The 19,404-nt window shown below is 32.9% G+C and overlaps 1 protein-coding gene across 2 annotated transcripts in view; it reads right to left on the bottom strand.

Annotated features, from left to right (window-relative positions):
• Positions 1-19,404, bottom strand: part of ATR (ATR serine/threonine kinase) — a 115,874-nt gene that overhangs the window by 2,374 nt on the left and 94,096 nt on the right. For both annotated transcript variants that reach the window (XM_069473139.1, XM_069473140.1), the window contains 9 exons: positions 15,902-15,999; positions 15,199-15,431; positions 14,139-14,273; positions 12,209-12,409; positions 10,682-10,825; positions 7,998-8,148; positions 4,767-4,923; positions 4,497-4,650; positions 3,114-3,265 (listed from right to left, as the gene is read on the bottom strand). In XM_069473139.1, the coding sequence (XP_069329240.1) occupies positions 3,114-3,265; positions 4,497-4,650; positions 4,767-4,923; positions 7,998-8,148; positions 10,682-10,825; positions 12,209-12,409; positions 14,139-14,273; positions 15,199-15,431; positions 15,902-15,999 (1,425 nt within the window). The remainder of the gene's footprint in view (positions 1-3,113; positions 3,266-4,496; positions 4,651-4,766; positions 4,924-7,997; positions 8,149-10,681; positions 10,826-12,208; positions 12,410-14,138; positions 14,274-15,198; positions 15,432-15,901; positions 16,000-19,404) is intronic.

Genomic DNA, 19,404 nt, shown 5'->3' with positions numbered 1-19,404 from the left:
ACTAGTTTTCTGGCCATTAGTAGCCCAAACTAGAATCCTAATTTTCCTGCAGTGCAAATCAGATTATCTCATTTCCATCTCTGCTTTTTAAAAATTTCCTTCTTAAAATGCTTGGATGATTTCTGATTGCTCTCAGGGCAAAGTTTAAACATGAAAACAGGCCTCATGTAGGCCCTTCATAATCTAGCCCCTGCCCACCTGTCCAGCATCATCTCTTAGCACCATTTCCTTGAAGTATACCCACTGCAGTATTGGGTTTCTCAGGCAGGCCATGCCTTCACTTGCCTTGATATTTCTATCACTCAGAACACTCTCTTCCCCTTTGCATGGTCAACTTTATTTATGTTTAAGGTCTCAGCTACTTCCTCTAGAAATTATTTCCTGAGATCCCCCTTATGTTGGCATAAAGTTAGACATATAGGTCAATGGAATAGAACTGTTGAAAATCAGCTGACTATTTTCAACAAAAATGCCAAGACAAGCAAGTGGGGAAAAATATGCCACAGAGGCTCCTGGTAAGTGTCTCACAAGATGATATACTTCCTTCTTCACAGAATTTGCCTTTGCCAAGGTCTAATGAACCAATGTATTCTACCATAATATCTTGTAGACAACTTTTAAATAAATACAGAAGGTATTAGGGAGCTTAAAAGGTCTTTTAAAAAATCTGCTGCCCACAGCTAACACCATACTTAAAGGTGAAAGACTGACTGCTTTACTCCTAAGATCAGGAACAAGACAAGGACGTCCACTCTTACCATGTCTATTTGACATTGATCTAGCTAGGGCAATTAGGCAAGAAAAAGAAATAAAAGGCGTTGAGAGTAGAAAGGAAGAAGTAAAACTAACTGCAGGTGACATGGTGTTATAGAGAGAAAACCTTAAGGTAGCCACAAAAATAACTATTAGAACTAATAAACAAGTTTAGCAGGTTACAGGATACAAGCTCAATATACAAATATCAATTGTATTTCTGTACACTAGCAATGAACAATCCAAAAATGAAATTAAGAAAACTTCCATTTAGAATAGAATCAAAAGGAATAAAATACTTAGGAATACAATTTTTAAAAGTTAAATACAAGACCTGCATACTAAAAAACTACAAAACATTGTTGAAAGAAATTAAACATTTAAATAAAAAGGAAAACATTTCATGTTCATGGATTGGAAGACTTAATATTTTTAAGATAGCAATAATTCCCAAACTGATTTTTACGAATTCAGTGTTATTCCTATCAAATTCCAAGCTGACTTTTGCAGAAATTGACACGCTGATCTTAAAATTCATATTAAAATGCAAGGAACCCATAATAGCCAATGATCTTGGGGGAAAAAAACAAAGTTGCAGTACTCACACTTTATGATTTCAAAACTTACTACAAAGCTATAATAATCAAGACAATGTTGCTGGTATAAAGTTAAACCTATAGATCAATGGAATAGAACTGTTGAAAATCAACTGACCATTTTCAACAAAAATGTCAAGATAAGTAAGTGGTGGGCGGGGGGCCACGAGGGGAATACTCTTTTCAAAAAATGGTACTGGGAAAAATGGATATGCACATGTAAAAGAATGCATATGGACCCCTACTTTATACCATATATACAAAATAATTGAAAATAGATCAAAGATCTAATAGATGAGCTAAAACTATAAAATGCTTAGAAGAAAACATAGGTATAAATCTTCATGATTTTGGATTAGGCAATAGTTTATCAGATATGACACCAAAAGCACCAAAAATAACCAGAAGAAAAAAACAGATAGATTGGACTTCATCAAAATTAAAAACTTTTATGCTTCAAAGGCTATAAGCAAAGAAAGTGAAAAGACAATCCAAAGATGGAAGAAAATATTTGCAAATCACACATCTCATAAAGGTCTGTACCTAGAATGTGTAAAAAACTCTTACAATTCAAGCATAAGAAGACAAATAAGCCAATTAAAAATGGGCAAAAATGGGCAAAGACAGGCATGGGGTAGTCCTAGCTACTTGGGAGGCTGAGGTGGAAAGATTGCTTGAGCCCAGGAGTTTGAGGCTGCAGTGAGTTATGATTGCGCCATTGCACTTCAGCCTGGGCTATAGGGCTACAGCATCAGACCATCTCGGGTGGGGTAGGGGCTCAGGGTTCGGGTAGGGGTAAGGCTTTCAATAATTATTGGTCCAAAGAAGGTATACAAATGGCTAATAAGCACATGAAAAGATGCTTAACATCACTGGTATTGGTCATTAGGGAAATGCATATTAAAACCACAATGAAATACCACTTCACACTCACTAGGATGGGTAAAATAAAAATTACAGACAAAAATCTGTGTTGGTAAAGATGTAGAGAAATTGGAATCCACATACATTACTAGTGGGATTATGAAGTATTACAACTGCTTTGGAAATTAATTTGAAAGTTCCTCAAAGTGTTAAGCTTAGAGTTAACATATGACCTAGCAATACACTCCTAGGTATACACAAGAGAACTGAAAACATATATCCACATAAAACTTATGTACAATGTTCACGGTCACACTAATCATAACAGACAAAAGGTGAAACAATCTAAATGTCTATTAACTGATGAATAGATAAAATGTGGTCTATTCATACAATAGAATATTTGGCAATAAAAAATAATGAAGTACCGATACATGACGAACCTTAAAAACACTATGCTAAGTGAAAGAAGAAAGACACAAAAAGGCACATTATTGCGTCATGCCATTTATATGAAATGTCCAGAATAGGCAAATCCATAGAGATAGAAAGTAGATTAGTGGTTGCAAGGTAATGGTTGGAAGTAGGGAGGTGGAGAGGGGGAAGGGATCAGGAGTGACTACTAATGCCCATGGAATTTCTTTTTGGGGTGATGAAAATGTTTTAAAATTAGATAATGATAATGGTCGCACAATCCTGTGAATGTACTGTAAACTACTGAAGTGTATACTTTTAAAGGGATGAATTTATGGTACATAAATTATATATTTATAGAGCTATTATGTAAAAAAATCTACTTTAGCCAGTGCAAAGTGGTTTCAATATAAAGAAAACATAATTAGGGACCAATAATTACAATCAAAGTTACTGTTAAATTATTTACAAAGTATACATGATTACCTCATTAAAGGCTCTCTCTGATCTCGCATCAGCCTCATTGTAACTTCGCATGCTCTTCGAAAAAGACCCTCTGTTCCCATAGGACCCATTCCATTAACCATATTGTGAGTTAGGCGAAATGGTACAATTTCTGGAACTTCAAAGGTTTCTCCCTTAAAAACAATGCATTTTATTACAAGGTAATGATGTTAAGATTTTAAAATTTTTACTTAAAGAGTTTAGAACTTCATGTTTAGACTCTTTTATCAAAGAGCAAAAATACCTTCAAAATATTTATGTTTGTAACTACATTAGAGGCTTATATCATGAAATAACCATAGAACTCTGCCTTTGCTTTTGGGGTGCTGAAACTATAATACAACTTGATCTTGGATAAGATCTAGAAGATGGATGGACTTATGTTTCATTGAATTTAGTATAGTTAATAATATAAAGAAATATTATAAATTCAATATTTAGTCTCATATTAACTTCCTTAATATCTTTCTTGAATAATATAAAATACAAGTATTCTAATATTTTTCTTTTTTTCTTTAAGACTTTCGCTTTAAAACAGGAAGATTTTGAAAAGAAACAGCCAAGCGTTAGATGCTTACATCCCTTCAGACAGGAAATGAAACATGTCATACAGTGAATTCCAGTTGTTCATTTTCTGCCTTTCTCTAACCTGCCTTTCCTAGGGATCTTTCATTTCTCTAGTTATCCCAAATTCCTCTCTTGTATGATTGGATCTATACCAGTGGTTTTGTATCTGATTTGTTCTCAGTTGGGTCTATGACCTTTCTTGGTTTCCTGTGATAGCACAAGGCAATCCATAGAAGGTGGGGATGAAGAAAATAGTGGGCTAACCTACCACTCTCCCCTACAGGATAATAACATTGGAAAATTGTGGGGGGGCCTTATAAATGAGTACAATTGCCTAAATTTATTCCCAGGCCCCACTCCGGCCTTATAGAATCTGAATCTCCTGGGATGTTTCCTAGGTATCTGTATTTTTTTTTTTTAAACCTTAGACAATTGTGGTATACTGCCAGATTTGGAAACCATCATATTAAACTACTCTGTCTCTCTAAAACTATGTCTCAGTAAGATGAACTGATCTGCCCATGTTCACATAACTAATAACTAATTGAGTCAGAACTTAAACCTATGCTTTTGGATTTCAAGTTCAGTGCTAGTTTTACTGTATCACCCTTCTAAGTTCCCTCTACCCTAAGTTGTTTTACTTTGTGATCCACTGATGAAAACTAGTCAACAAACTGTCAATATGACTCAACTCTGAGTATAACTGCTACCAGTAGATATGTATAGGAAGAATAATTGTTGAGGAAAGGAAATTGGGGAGAAAACATACAATTAACTAGAGTAAGTCACATCACATACCTTATTGAAAAGACAGTTGAAATCCACATGTACACATTCACCAGTCAAAGAATCAAAGAGAATGTTTTCACCATGACGATCTCCAAGCCCCAAGATATAACCAACCATTGACATTACTGCGGTGGAACGGCAGTATGCTGATCTGCTACTGTACCTAAAGAAAATAAAATGTCTATCAAATATCTTTATGTCCTATGAGGCAACATAAGTCTAAAATATTAAAAATAAACATTCCAACCATAACAATGTATTATATTCTTGGCAATTTACCATGATGTAGGATCAGGGAATGTTCTCAGAAACCACTCATGAAAAACAGGAGGATGCCTGGGGAGGAGAAATTCTTGGAATACTTTGAGTTTTTCAGACAAAGCTGCTGTCTTTGGTAGCATACACTGCCGGAGTTCCTTTCCTGTCATATATACTCCTGCAAGGCACAGTGATTTCCATTAATCACACAAGCCAAATGAGAAAAAAGAGCAAACTTTTTTTGTTAGGATAAGACAGGAAACATCTTTTAAATCCAATTGTTATTCAAAAACAAGAATATATTTTCAATTGTGCATACATAAACCTACTTCTGATAGTATAATAAAACAATAAACTTCATTATCTTCCCTAAATACAGCTCACCCTTGAACAACACAAGTTTGAACTGTGTGGGTCCACTTACATGTAGATTTTTTTCAACCAAACGTGGATGGAAAAGGTAGGATACAAAACCTGTTCCCACAGAGGAGGGCTGACTTTTCATAAACATGGGTTCGGCAGGGCCAACTATGGGATTTGAGTATGCTTGGATTTTGGTATACACAGTGTTCCGGAACCAATCCCCCCGCTTATACTGAGGGATCCCTGTACGTATCTAAAGTTAAGCCTCTTATTGATGAAAATTAATGTCAACTAAACCCAATGTTGTGGAATCAAATAATTCCAGAATATATGACTCAGAATACATCTAACGTGAATGGTGTCCCTGGAATTGTGAAAATGCTGCAACCTTGACTAAAATTATAGTGATGGCCAGGTATGGGTGGCTCACACCTATAATCCTACCACTTTGGGAAGCCAACATGGGAGGATCGCTTGAGGCCAGGAGTTCAAGACCAGCCTGGGCAACATAGAGAGATCCTGTCCCTGTAAAAATTAGAAAAATTAGCCGGGCGTGGTGGTGTGCACCTGTAGTCCCAGCTACGTAGGAGGCTAAGGCAGGAGGATTGCTTGAGCCCAGGAGTTCGAGGATATAGTGAGCTGTGATAATGCCACAGCACTCTGGCCTGGGCAACAGAGTAAGACCTTGTCTCAAAAAAAAAAAAAAAATTATAATGATCTCTCTGTTAATTAAGATGTAGTACAGGTCCAAATTGAGCCATTATTAAGAAACCTACACTGATGCTCTGAAATAATTTACTTTATGTGAAGGTTAGCCTATACAATTCATAGTATAACTGATTCTTAAACTAATCCTATAGAATACAAATGATAAGGAGAAGTAGAAGTTGTTTTATGAACAAACTTATGATTTGAGGTTTTCAGCATCAAATGTTATAGAGTTCAACTATGTTCATAAGATGAAATATATATATGTATTTTTAAAAAATTATCAAAGAAAAATATTTTTTAAAATATCCAATAGCAAAAACTAAAACTTCAGCAAAGTCAACAAGTTCCTTGAAATCTGACTCAAGTGTGTTTGAGTTTCAGTTCTGCAACATATTAGTCATATGAACTTGGACAAGTTACATAATTTCATTGGCACTGTCCATAAAATAGGGATAATTAGGCATGTTAACATTAACAAATAAAATAATGTATATGACATACTTAGCACAATATACATAATATATTAATTTATTAGTATTACTTAATGTTATGGATTGAACTGTATCCCTCAAAAAATATACTCAAGTCCTAACCCTTGGTACCTGTGTATGTGATCTTATTTGGAAATAGGATCTTTACAGATGTAATCAGGTTAAGATAAGGTCATTAAGGTGGGCCCTTAATTCAATAATCCAACGACTGACTAGTGTCCTTAGAAGAGAAAATAGAGACACAGAAACATAGGAAGAATGTTATGTAAAGATGGAGGCAGAGTGGTGTGATTTATCTACAAGCTAATGAACACTAGAATCTAAGAGAAAGGCAAGGAACATGAGCCTTCAGAAAGATCGTGGTCCTTACTGACACCTTGATTTTGGACTTCTAGCCTTCAGAACTGAGAGACAATAAATTTCTATGGTTTAAAACCACTCTATTTATAGTACTTTGATATGGCAGCCCCAGGAGACTAATACACTTATTTTCTACTTCACTCTAATAACATGATCTATTTATTTTTAATGTATTACATCATATGCATTTTTAAACACTTTGTTTTGAAATAATTTTAGGCTTACAAAAAGTTGCATAAATGATACAAAGTTCATATATATTCTTAATCCAGCTTTCCTTAATGTTCATATTTTTCATAGCCATAGACAATTATTTAAATCAGGAAATTCTTATTGTTGCTGTATTATTAACTAATCTTCAGATCTTATTCAAATTTCATCAATTGTCCCACTAGCATATTTTTTCTGGGCCAGGATCCAGTCCAGGATCCTGTCAGTTGTCATGTCTCCTTAATGTCATCAAATCTGGGAAATTTCTGTCTTTCTTTCTCTTTCATTACTTTGACTTTTTTTAAAGAGTCTTGACCAGTTATATTTTTGTTTCTCTACTGTAAAGTTACTATGTTTTCCCTTTATAACTGATGAAGTATCTTATAGGGAGATATTTTGAGACTTTGCAAAAAACCTGTTTCTCATACTTTTGCCTATTAATTTTAGCATTCACTGATAATCATTTCCTGTAATAATTATTACTGTAATGTTTGCTAATTGGTGATTTTTCTATTTCCATCAGCCTTTCTATATTTATTCACTGCAATTCTACCGTAAGGAAGAACTGTTCTACTTCCCCATTTATTTCTTTATTCAACTATCTGTTTATATCAGTATGGAAGTATGTTTATTTATTTTATTCCATGGTTTACAATCAATTACTATCATTTATTTTGTTGCTCAAATTATCCCAGGTTTGGATAGTGGATGCCTCTTATTTCAATCTAATACTTCAGGTTTCATTCTAGCATTCTCTCTGTACTTTTCTTTCTCTGACAGTGAGAAAACAAGCTCTCATTATACACAGCAATATACTTATTTGTTAATGACTAATACTGTATACAAAAAAGTAGTTTCAGTATTGTTAACCAATTCATACATTTTTGTAAGCTACCTCAAAATCCTTTTGGGATGAAAGTAGGGAAGAAATCAGAACACAAGGAGGAAGAAAGGAAGGAAAACACTTAAACACTTCTGTATATAAAATCTAGAAATTTCACTATACCTTATGTCAAGAAAATGTATACTGATATATGTTATTAACAATTATACTCATATATGTTAGTAGCTATTATACCATATTATATCATTATATCCTAAGAATTAAATTTAGTACCCTTTTCCTTATACAATTTGGTCAGAATAGGTCTCAAACCAGCAGTGTTGTTCACCCATTCAATAATCCCACATTCATCATTCAGTGGAATAACTGCATATGTTCGGATATGAAGTTCTCTTCTACGAGATTCTGCATCTTTTCTTAAGCACTATTAAAAAAATACACATAAATTTAAAAATAGGATAGAATACAAAATTTCTAAACATTGTAACAAAGATATCTGAACATTATTCATTTCATAGCAAAAAATGTCAATGAAGGCTTATATGCGGTATAAATGAATAATTCTTCTGAATGATAGAGAAGAAAACTACTGGGACAGTATCCCTAATCTATTTTCAAATCATTAAAAATGCCTATGGTAAGTCTCTTGTTTTAATTCACTATTAATATGAATTAAATTTTTATTCACTATTAATGTGACAAGAATATTGTGTTTAAAATATTATAACTGTATATTTAACAATGACAAAATATTATTATTCCCATTGCTTTACAGATATTACTGAAACATTAAGTCCTTAGGTACAGAGACTGCTTTTTTATTATCTCATAGGAACCAAAGAGTGTGGGTTCAATGACATCCTCAAAATGTATTTCTTACTCTTGCAGTTTAATTATTACAGCCTCATTTCAAAGGCTATCCATTAGCAGAAGAAAGCTTTACAGGTCTCATCTGATTAATCCTGATATATTAGGTAAAGAAAAACAGTATTATTAATGCTGGAACTGTATGAAGTAAGCAAACTAAGCACACATCTATAATTGAAACCTGTTCAATTCAAAAGTACTTCACTGAGCAAAAACACATTTTAAACTTGAGACTATGCTTTTTAACAATCAGGCCATTTAATTTGACCATGTTAATAAGAGGGAACAGTAATGAAATACCTTAATCAAAGTAACAAAGCCGAAAGCCAATTAAGATAAATTTATAAACTAAAACCAGGGCATTTGATACTTGAACCAGAAAAACATACAAAGAGCTTTGGGAAGAACATACTAATGATTTAATAGTGATTAAGGTACTAATTTACCAAACAATACTTAAATAAAAAATAATCTTCTTCATATTGTCTTTGAAATAGGTTTTTAATGTGGTATTACTTTTTAAATCACTTTTGGTTAAACTAAGTATAGTTGTTCTTTTTTAAAAAACAAACTTGCTGCTATATCTTTTCTATGCTAAAGGCCTGTAACTCTGAAATGTGGGAAGGGGATGGAAGGGAATGATAAAAAGCTTGTGCAAAAATAATAAATTTTCATCTTTCCACAATATGGTTCAATTTTTACCACCGGAAGCCTCGATGCAGTGGCTCATGTCTATAATCCTAGCACTTTGGAAGGCCAAGGCGGGAGAATAACTTGAGCCCAGGAGTTTGGGACCAGCCTGAGTGAGTACCATGGCAAGACCCTGTCTCTACAAAAAATATAAAAGTTAGCTGGGCAGGGTGGTGCATGCCTGTGGTCCTAGCTACTCCTTAAGCTCAGGAGTTTGAGGTCGTAGTGAGCTATGATGACACCACTGCACTCTGGCCCAGGCAACAGAGCAAGACCCTGACTCAAAAAAAAAAAAAAAAAAAAGTTTACCAATGGAAAAAACATATTATGCTATGTATTTATAAATGCCTACCTATATAATAACTCAAGATACATAAGACCATACATTTATAATAAGGCTTTAATGAGATTTACCATAACATCTTTGAGCTAGAAACTAAGTACTTACCAACAAACTAAAAAAATGCTAATGATTACCTTTTAACAATGAGTTGAAAAAATAGAACCAACCTTTTTTTCCTAGCACTAAAACACAAAATCTAAATAAATTTGATAGAAAAAGTATATTATGGATAACTTAATCATTAAATAGAAACTATTTTCCATCATTAACATGTCATATATTTTTTTCAATATAACAAAAGTAATCTTATTTTTAAAAAATTAAATGAAACTAACAATTTTACTTCTGGGTATATACCCAAAAGACTGAAAGTAGGAACTTGAATAGATATTTGTAAATCCATGTCCATAGCAATATTATTCACAATAGTCAAAAGGTAGAAGCAGCCCATATGTCCATCAAAGGATGAATGGATAAGCAAAATATGGTATAGACATACAATGGAATATTATTTGGCTTCAAATGGATGAAAATTCTGACACATGCCATAAAATAAATTAACCTTGAAAACATAATGCCAATTGACTTATTCAGTACTCCCTGAAAAAACAAAACAAAAAAAGCATAATGCCAAGAGAAATAAGCCAGTCAAAAAAGGATAAATACTGCATGATTCCACTTTTATGAGGTACGTAGAGTGGTCACATTCATGGAAACAGAAGTAAAACATGGTTGCCAGAGCTTGGCAGAAAGGGAAATGGGAAATTGTTTAACAGACATGGAGTTTCAATTTAGGAAGATGAAAAAATTCTGGAGAGGGATGGTGGTGATGTTTGTACAACAATGTGAATGTACTTAATGCTATTGAACTATACATTTAAAAAATGCTTAAATGAAAAATTTATGTTATATATATTTTATTACAGTACTTAAGTGAAAATGAAAAAGTACATTTCATTCTCTCTTTTTAAGAGTGAGGTATTTGCATACTGAAATGTCCATATCACATTGATAGTAATTATGGTAATTCTAAAACAAAAACAAACTCTCTCCAAACCTTATTAATCAAGGAATTGAATTCCATTAGTCTACAATCCTTTCTCAGGTCATCTTTTGGCTTACACATCATGATGTAGAACTTTCCATCTGACCCTTTTAAAGAGATCTTCTTCGGTTTTTGAAGAGAAGCAAGAATTTCCACCTAAAAGATGATGAGTTATATATAAATTAAGGCCAAAATTCTTTGTTTGAATGTCTACATATCATAAACATTGAGTTATTAACAAAATAAAAAGAATGTAATAACCTTTGTTATGTAGTAAATTTGTATTTTAACAATTTCTTTTATCTTAAAATGATCTTCAAAAGAATAGTTGTCTATAAACAAAGACACATTTTCACCCATTAAGAATGGCTATGAAGTAAAGATTACTTCATCAGCAATACAAGTACTTACACATTTAAATTTAGGCAGTCTCCCTCAAAACAGTCACAATATTTAAAAGATTTTTGAAACATCTTTTTAGGCTCTTTCTTTAGAGCTTGAGACTATTTTTCAATGTTTTTAATGGTAAGAAATGTTTATCAGTTGAAAGTAATTTGATTTTTGAAAGAGGAAACTCCTCCAAAATCAAGTCTACCTAACAAGATGAGCAAATAAGGCAAATAATATTGTGTAAGTTAAAAACAAAGCATGAGTATAAGTAATAAGAATGATTTCATTAGATGGCTTGGTAACTGGCTCTGAAAGTAGTTAACAAATGTCTTGAGTCATAGAAATAATGGAATAAAGTTTTCAAAAGTACTTACTTAGAAGAAGTGCTCTAGTACTATTTCTTGGAAACAGTCACATATTTATAGCACATTTCATACTTTAAAAAAAAAATCATGCCAGGTGTGGTGGCTCATGCCTGTTAATCCTAGCACTTTGGGAGGCTGAGGCAGGAGGATTGCTTGAGCCCAGGAGTTCAAGACCAGCCTGAGCAACACAGAGACCTCATCTCTACAAAAAATAGAAAAAATAGAAAAATTAGCTGGGCATGGTGGCATGTACCTGCAGCCTCAGCTACTAGGGAGGCTGAGGTAGGAGGATCACTTGAGCCCAGGAGTTTGAGTTTGCAGTGAGCAATGATGACACTACTATAATCTAGCCCAGTCAATAGAGTGAGACCTTGTCTCAAAAAAAGTAAATAAATAAAATAAAAAATAAAAATAAATAAATCAAGCTCTTAGTAATTTCACTCCTCCCGAAAAATATTTGTTTTTAGGACAAAAGAGTAGGAAAATATAAAATTATGAAAAAAATAGAGATTATAGTCATACTAAAATTATATAAGCATCTGACAAATCAAAATATTAGACTGAATACGAATCACTGATTTTTTTTACAGTCACTGAAATTCTTATCATTGAATTTTGTACCATCAGTACTAGGGAGTTTTACTTTTCTGTATTTCCAATTCTTTTTTTTCTTTGCAAATAAAATTCATTTTAATTCTAAGAAAAACATTTTAGCTTAATTTGAAGTTTTTTACTTAATTAAAATTTAAAATCATAGTTACAGTCATATATAACTGAAGTTTACCATATCATCAAAGCTTGCGATATAGGCCCAATGCCCAGGAAATGGATCATGGTTAGCATGGGCACCCGGAATTGATGGAAGAGTAGGTATCATGACTGATTGCAAAGGAATGAGGATTTCACTAAACGTTGATTCTTCTACCAGCTTTTTAAGCATTTTAAAATGAATACTCATACTTAATTTGGAACTATTTCCATCAACCTAAAAAAAAAAAGTAGTACATTTTAATTTCTTTGTTTACCTTGAATTACAGAACACAACTTCAACCAAAACAAAAATTTCACTTTTACAGTATCTTAATTCCACGGGCCTGATGGTCTGTAGATTTCTAAGTATTTTTTAATCATCTTATTTTAACCTCTGTCTTTTACCTCATCAATAATGGGACCTACATCATAGGACTGTTTAATGATTAAAGGAGATAGTAGAGGCCTACAATCTATTGTCAGACATTAGAAAATTCAAAGACCTCTATAAATCAAATTTTCACTGAAGTTATGTGCTTGATTATGGAATACTCTAACTGGTTACCTTCAGTGTGATATCTAATACAAAGTACATGCACTGTATTACCTTTAAAAATACGCAAAACTCTGCATTTCTAAGTGTAGCTTGCCACAAAGGTTTCTGATAAACAATTAGAAATCAGCACATGTAAAGCACTTAGAACAGTGCCAGTGTAAAATAAATGTTGTCCATCATCCTAACGTGTTTTTAAGGACATCATAGGTCATATGGGATTAATGGAGATAGCCAATGCAGATCACCCTTTTGAGATCTTTATTGATGAAAGAAAGGTGAGATATAGGTTAGTCTGTAACTTTTAACCTATAAACAATTAATGGATTTTGAATATCTGTCAAGTAAAATCTAGTTATTTACCTTATGGAGTCTCTCTCCCCCTCCTTATAAGTACTTCCACCCTCTACTTTTACGTTTCCTACACATTCTTCAGTGTTTTTTCTCCAGTTCCTTAGGTGCAGTGTAGGTCACTCCTGTAACCATGTTTCTACTTTAGTCACAAATCTACTGAAAAGAGTACTTATTACTCTAGATGATAATCATCTGCTTAGTTCCCTATAGGACTATGAGTACCTCCGGCAGGAGAACATTTCTCCTTCATCTTTACTTCCCATAGAACAGTGCTTGTCCCCTCATAGACACTGAAAGGTATACTGAAAGAATGAAAATCAAAACCCCATTCCTCTTTCCTATCATGAATGTACGTTAATGTATGTGAGTTCTAAAAGTTTAAAGATATGATATAATCATAGTGACTACTTTAAAAAACTGAGTATTTTACATACTTAGTGTTATGGCTTATTTCATAGCTTCAACTGAAAATTATTTCTGATAAGTATGGATAATCTACTCTCAGAAAATTCTTCTTAATTCACATTAAGAAGAACTTTTAGGCTGGGCATAGTGGCTCATGCCTGTAATCCCAGCACTTTGAGAGGCAGAGGCAGGAGGATCATGTGAGTCCAGGAGTTCGAGATCAGTCTGGGCAACATGGCGAGACCCCTGTTTCTACCAAAAATTAGCCAGGTGTGGTGGTGTGGCTTGCCTACAGTCCTAGCTACTTGGGAGGCTAAGGAAGGAAGATCACTTGATCCCAAGAGTTGGAGATTGCAGTGTCGCACCACTTTAGTCTGGGTGACAGAGTGCGATCCTATCTCTTAAAAAAAAAAAAAAACCTTTTAGAAATATAGAGGATATTTGGAAGATGGATATGGGACTTATGTTAGAAATTTTAAAAACTGCTTTATTAAGACAAATCATACATATTTAAAGTACACAATTTAATAAATTTTGATATATATTAGAATTGTAATTAATCATACGAAAGAAAATTAGCTCAAATTATATATGTTTATATATATAAAATTATCCAACATTGGTCGATAAGCAAGAAGATTTATGATAGTACCGGTTTATTGCACAATTCTAGAAGCTTATCTGTTAAGCGAGTTGCATCTCCGACAAACTTCTCTAAGGATTTTTTCATATGTATAGCTTTATTTAGGATTTCCTTGCATCTGTTCACACGCATGGGATACGAAGACTGTCATAAAAAAGAGTTAAATGCAATTTTATATAAGATTTTTGAAAGATAACAAAACTTTTGATTGACAAAAATCAACTTCAGTATTCATAATAAGAATTTATATTGATATAAATTTTCTGGAAATCAATCTGGCAATGCAACCAAGAGCAATAAAAATATTGCTATCCTATAACTTGGTGAATTCTCTTCTTATGATGTACCCTGAAGAAATAATCAGAAATAAGAACAAATATAGACATATCTAGATCTTTTACAACAGCAGTAAAACAGAAATAACTTTAATGATCCACTAAATAGATAAATTATAGAAGGCTATTTTAGAATTTTATACAATTTCTAAAATTGTGTCTTCAAAGAATATTTAGTAACATGGCAACAATCTCAAATGAAAAACATGAAATTATAAGTATATGTAATCTAATTTTAGTGTTAAAATACACTTAGAAACTATGCATATAAAAATTAAAATATTAATGAATGGTACAAGCTTTGAATTTTAATTTTTGTTTTACATCTGTGTGTATTTTCTAAATTCTCTAAAATATTTACTTATTAAATATATTGACCAACTTATAAATTCCTATTAATAATGCAATAAAGTTTTTTTATTATTAACAGTTCAGGTACTTTGGATTAAAACATTTGGAAAAAAACAGGTTACCATTTTGCACCAAGCACTACAATTCATAATGAAAGCATATGCTGAATTCTTTGATCTTAAACATACTAGTTACTTCATTTCGTATGCTAAATATCTCCAAATATTAAAATGAAATATAATGCTATAATTTCTCTTGTAAAAGATATTTAAAATTACTAATCTAATACAGGAGTGAAACCCTGGAACTTGTATCTACATGTTAACATTAATAATCAATTTTATATAAAATGGTAAAAGACACTACGATAGTTAATATATTACCTTTGACACAGCTGTCATCATCCACATTGCTTGTTGAGGATAGGCTAGAAATACTTTGGCTATTATTTCCATCAAGACAACAAAAACTTCATCATGAGAATGACAAATTCGAGAGATCAATTGTGAAAAAGCAGTCAAAAATTGATATGGAGCTAAATGATTTGTGTGCTCTGCAATAACTTTGTTTATTTTAGCTAAATCATTTCTCATCTGTACACGATCAGAGCGGCCAGCTGGGGAAAAAAATCAGTTTAAAAAACAGTAAAGAAAAAAATCAGTATATCAGTTCATCTCACAGAAGAAAAATTTTGTTTTAAAAACACCTTTAAAATATTTTATTTCCATGCCCAAAGCTAGACCACTTGCTAATTTGTGAAAAGAAAGTTGTCCCTGTCCAAGTAGGAAAAATATTTAGGGCCATTGAAAAACCCAAGAGATATTAATTTTCACTAACCATTGTAATTTTTAAGGTACATTATTTGGTTTAAAAGATTTTAACTTGCAGGCCCTGAACTGCAACTACTTAAAAAGTCTATGATTTGTCTTTCCTTTCCTTTTTAACAGTTTCTTACACTACTATAACATCTTAATTATCAAATTCATTCCTAGCTTTTAGTAAATTAGATTGTCAAGCCAAATCTGACTTTATATGAAAGTTATAATTCTTCCTAATCCCTTAAAATTTTTACATGAAGAGTTATACCTTTTTCCCATTCATATGCCTTTGCACCAAAATCAAGCCATAGTGATAACATTCGTGGCATTGACTGATATATGAATTGATTTCCATATTGCAGAGATCTGCAATTAATAGACAAGAAATATTATTAACATACTACTCTTTTTTACATTACATAAATTAAAATTTAAAGACTTAAACTACCATGTCATTTATACAAAGCCTCTGACAAAAATTGTGGTATCAATATTTCTTCCTAGTAGGTTACTTGTGACTCCTCTCACTCATGTTTTTATTACTATATTTCTCACTCAGTTCTATTTCCCTGTAGCAAAAATTATACAAATTCTGACCTAATTGAAGTCTGTCAATACTTCTTTCAATTTTTCCTTAGAATAACCGTGCCTTACTTGCATTCCATGGCCATAAGCTTAGGTCAAGCCCAATCATGCCATTTCTGGGAAATTATAGTAACTTGGGCATCCTAATTCTACATTTCTTCCCTGTAATAAATTCCAGATTAATATTCCTGAAATTCTGGCTTTATCATGTTATCCCCCTATTCAAAACCAAGAACCCCTACCTATAGATTAAAACTATATGAATGACTCTGCCTGGGATTCACATATTCACAATCTCGTGTCTCCATAATTTTCCAATCTTAGTGTCTTATCAATCATTAGGATACATTTTTCATTAAGTATAGTTTCCTCACTATCCTGTGAACAAAGCACTCAACTCTGTTTCTCATGAAATCTGTGAACAGTCAGTAAGGTCTCTCCTTCTTGAATTTTTTTTTTTTTTTTTTGAGACCTGGACATCAGCTTATTTTATTTTTGAAAAAAATGTTTATTATATCTTAGTCAAGGTAGCATGAGGAAAAAATAAACAAACATTTTTTACTGCAGTAAAATACACATAACATTTACCATCTTAACCATTTTTAAGTGCACGGTTAAGTGGTACGTTCATTTTGTTGTACAATCATATTGCTGTGCAACTATCATCACAATCCCTTTCCAGAACTCTTTTCATTCTCCCAAAGTGACACTCCATACTCATTACACAATAATTCCCCATTTCCCCTACTGATCCCCTGACAACCATTCTGTTGCACTTTCCATCTATATGAATTTAACTACTCTAGATACCTCATATAAGTAGAATTATACAATATTTCTTTTTGTGACTGGTTTATTTTATTTAGCATAATGTCCTCAAGGTTCATTCATGTTGTAGCATGTGTCACAATTTCCTTCCTTTTTAAGGCTGAACAATATTCTATTGTATGTCTATACCACATTTTGCTTATCCATTCATCTGTAGATGAACTCTTGGGTTGCTTCCATGTTTTGGCTATTGTGAATAATACTGCTGTGAACATGGGTGACTTTTTGAGACCTGTAGAGACGGTTTTATCACACAGAATTACATTTGCCTGTCAGCAACTATAAGAGAAGAGGGGATTTTTTTTTCCTTCTTATTTTGTCAAGATTTATTACACCAGAAATTAGGAGAGCCAGCAGGTTTTGTGTTTTTTTGTTAAAGTGTACAACATAACAATTTTTTTTTTTTTTTTTTTTTAAGATAGGTTCTCACTCTGTCGCCCAGGCTTGAGTACAGTGGCATCATCATAGCTCATAGCAACCTCAAACTCCTGGGCTCAAGCATTCCTCCTGCCTCAGCTTCCCAGGTAGCTGGGACTATAGGCGTGTGCCACTACGCCTCGCTAATTTTTCTATCTTTTGTAGACATGGGGTCTTACTTTTACTCAGGCTGGTCTTGAACTCCTGAGCTCAAGCGATCTTCCTGTCTTGGCTTCCCAAAGTGCTAGGATTACAAGCATGAGCCCCACCCAGCCAATTGTGTGTTTTTTTAAAAAGCACTTTATTTATTTATTTAAATTGAGAAATAAAAATTATATATACTTCTTGTATACAACAGGTTTTGAAATATGTATATATTGTGGAATGGCCAAATCAAGTTAATTAACATATGCATTACATCATGTACTTATTTTTTTGTGGTGAGAATACTTAAAATCTATTCTCTTAGCAATTTTCAAGAATACAATACGTTGTTAACTGTAGTCATTATGTTGTACAATAGATCTCTCCAACTTATTCCTGCTATCTAACTGAAATTTTTTATCCTTTGACCAACATTTCCTTAACCCTGTCCCCCTCCTTTCTGAGTTACACATTTTTAGTTTCTGCATAAAAGTGAGATCACGCAGTATTTGTCTTTCTGTGCCTGCCTTATTTCACTTTAAATAATCTCCTCCAGGTTCATCCATGTTGTCAAAAATTACAAGATTTGCATCTATAAGGCTGAATAGTATTCCACTGTGTGTGTATACACATATATATCACATTTTCTTTATCCATTCATCCCCTGAAGGACACTTAGGTTGATTCCATAGCTTGGCTGTTATGAAAAATGCTGCAATGAACATAGGAGTGTAGATAATTTCTTCAACATACTGATTTAATTTCCTTTGAATATATACCCAGTAGTGGCATTGTTGGATCATATAGTGGATCTATTTTACACTTGATCTTAGTCAAAAGGCAGGAAGCGATGGTGGATCTATTTTTAATATTTGAGGAACCTCCATATTGTTTTCCATACTGGCTGTACTATTAATAATTTATATTCCCACCCATGTGCAAGGGTTCTCTTTTCTCCAAATCCTCTCCAACACTTGTTATCTTTGTGTCTTTTTGATAATAGCTATTCTAACAGGTGTGAAGTGATATCTTATTGTGGTTTTAATCTGCATTTCTCTGACGATTAGTGATGTTGAGCATTTTTTATATACTTCTGTTGGCCATTTTTATGTCTTTTGTGCAATGTCTATACAGATGCTTTGCCCATTTTTTAATTGGTAATTTGTTTTCTTACTACTGAGTTGTCACACATGGGTTATTAATTCCTTATCAGATGTATGGTTTGCAAATATTTTCTCCCATTCCATAGTTTGTCTCTTCACTCTGTTGATTATTTCCTTGGCTATGCTTTTTGGTTTGATGTAATCCCATTTATCTATATTTGCTTTTGTTGCCTGTGCTTTCTGGTTCATGTCCAAAAAATCATTGCCCAGACTGATGTCATAAAGCTTTTCTCCTAGGTTTTCTTCTAGTAGTTTTACAACTTCAGGTCTTACACTTAATTTTTAAATTCATTTTGAGTTGATTTTTGTATGTGGTGTGAGATAAATGTCTAATTTCATTCTTCTGCATATGGATATCCAGTTGTCCCAACTACATTTATTCTCTTTTCCCTATTGTGTGTTCTTGGCACCTCTGATAAAAATCAATTGACTGTAAATGCATGGATTTATTTCTGGGCTCTCAATTCTGTTCCACTTGTCTCTGTGGCTGTTTTTATGCCAGCAGCATGCTATTGTAGTATATTTTGAAGCCAGGTAGTGTGATACCTTTAGCTTTGTTGTTTTTGCTCATAATAGCTTTGACTATCTGGGGTTTTTGTGGTTCCATACAGATTTTAGGATTGCTTTCTACCTC

Source organism: Eulemur rufifrons, chromosome 7 (genome assembly GCF_041146395.1).
Source record: "Eulemur rufifrons isolate Redbay chromosome 7, OSU_ERuf_1, whole genome shotgun sequence".
NCBI lineage: Eukaryota > Metazoa > Chordata > Mammalia > Primates > Lemuridae > Eulemur > Eulemur rufifrons.
Note: the sequence above shows the minus strand (reverse complement) of the source record. Positions and strands in the feature narration are given on the sequence as shown.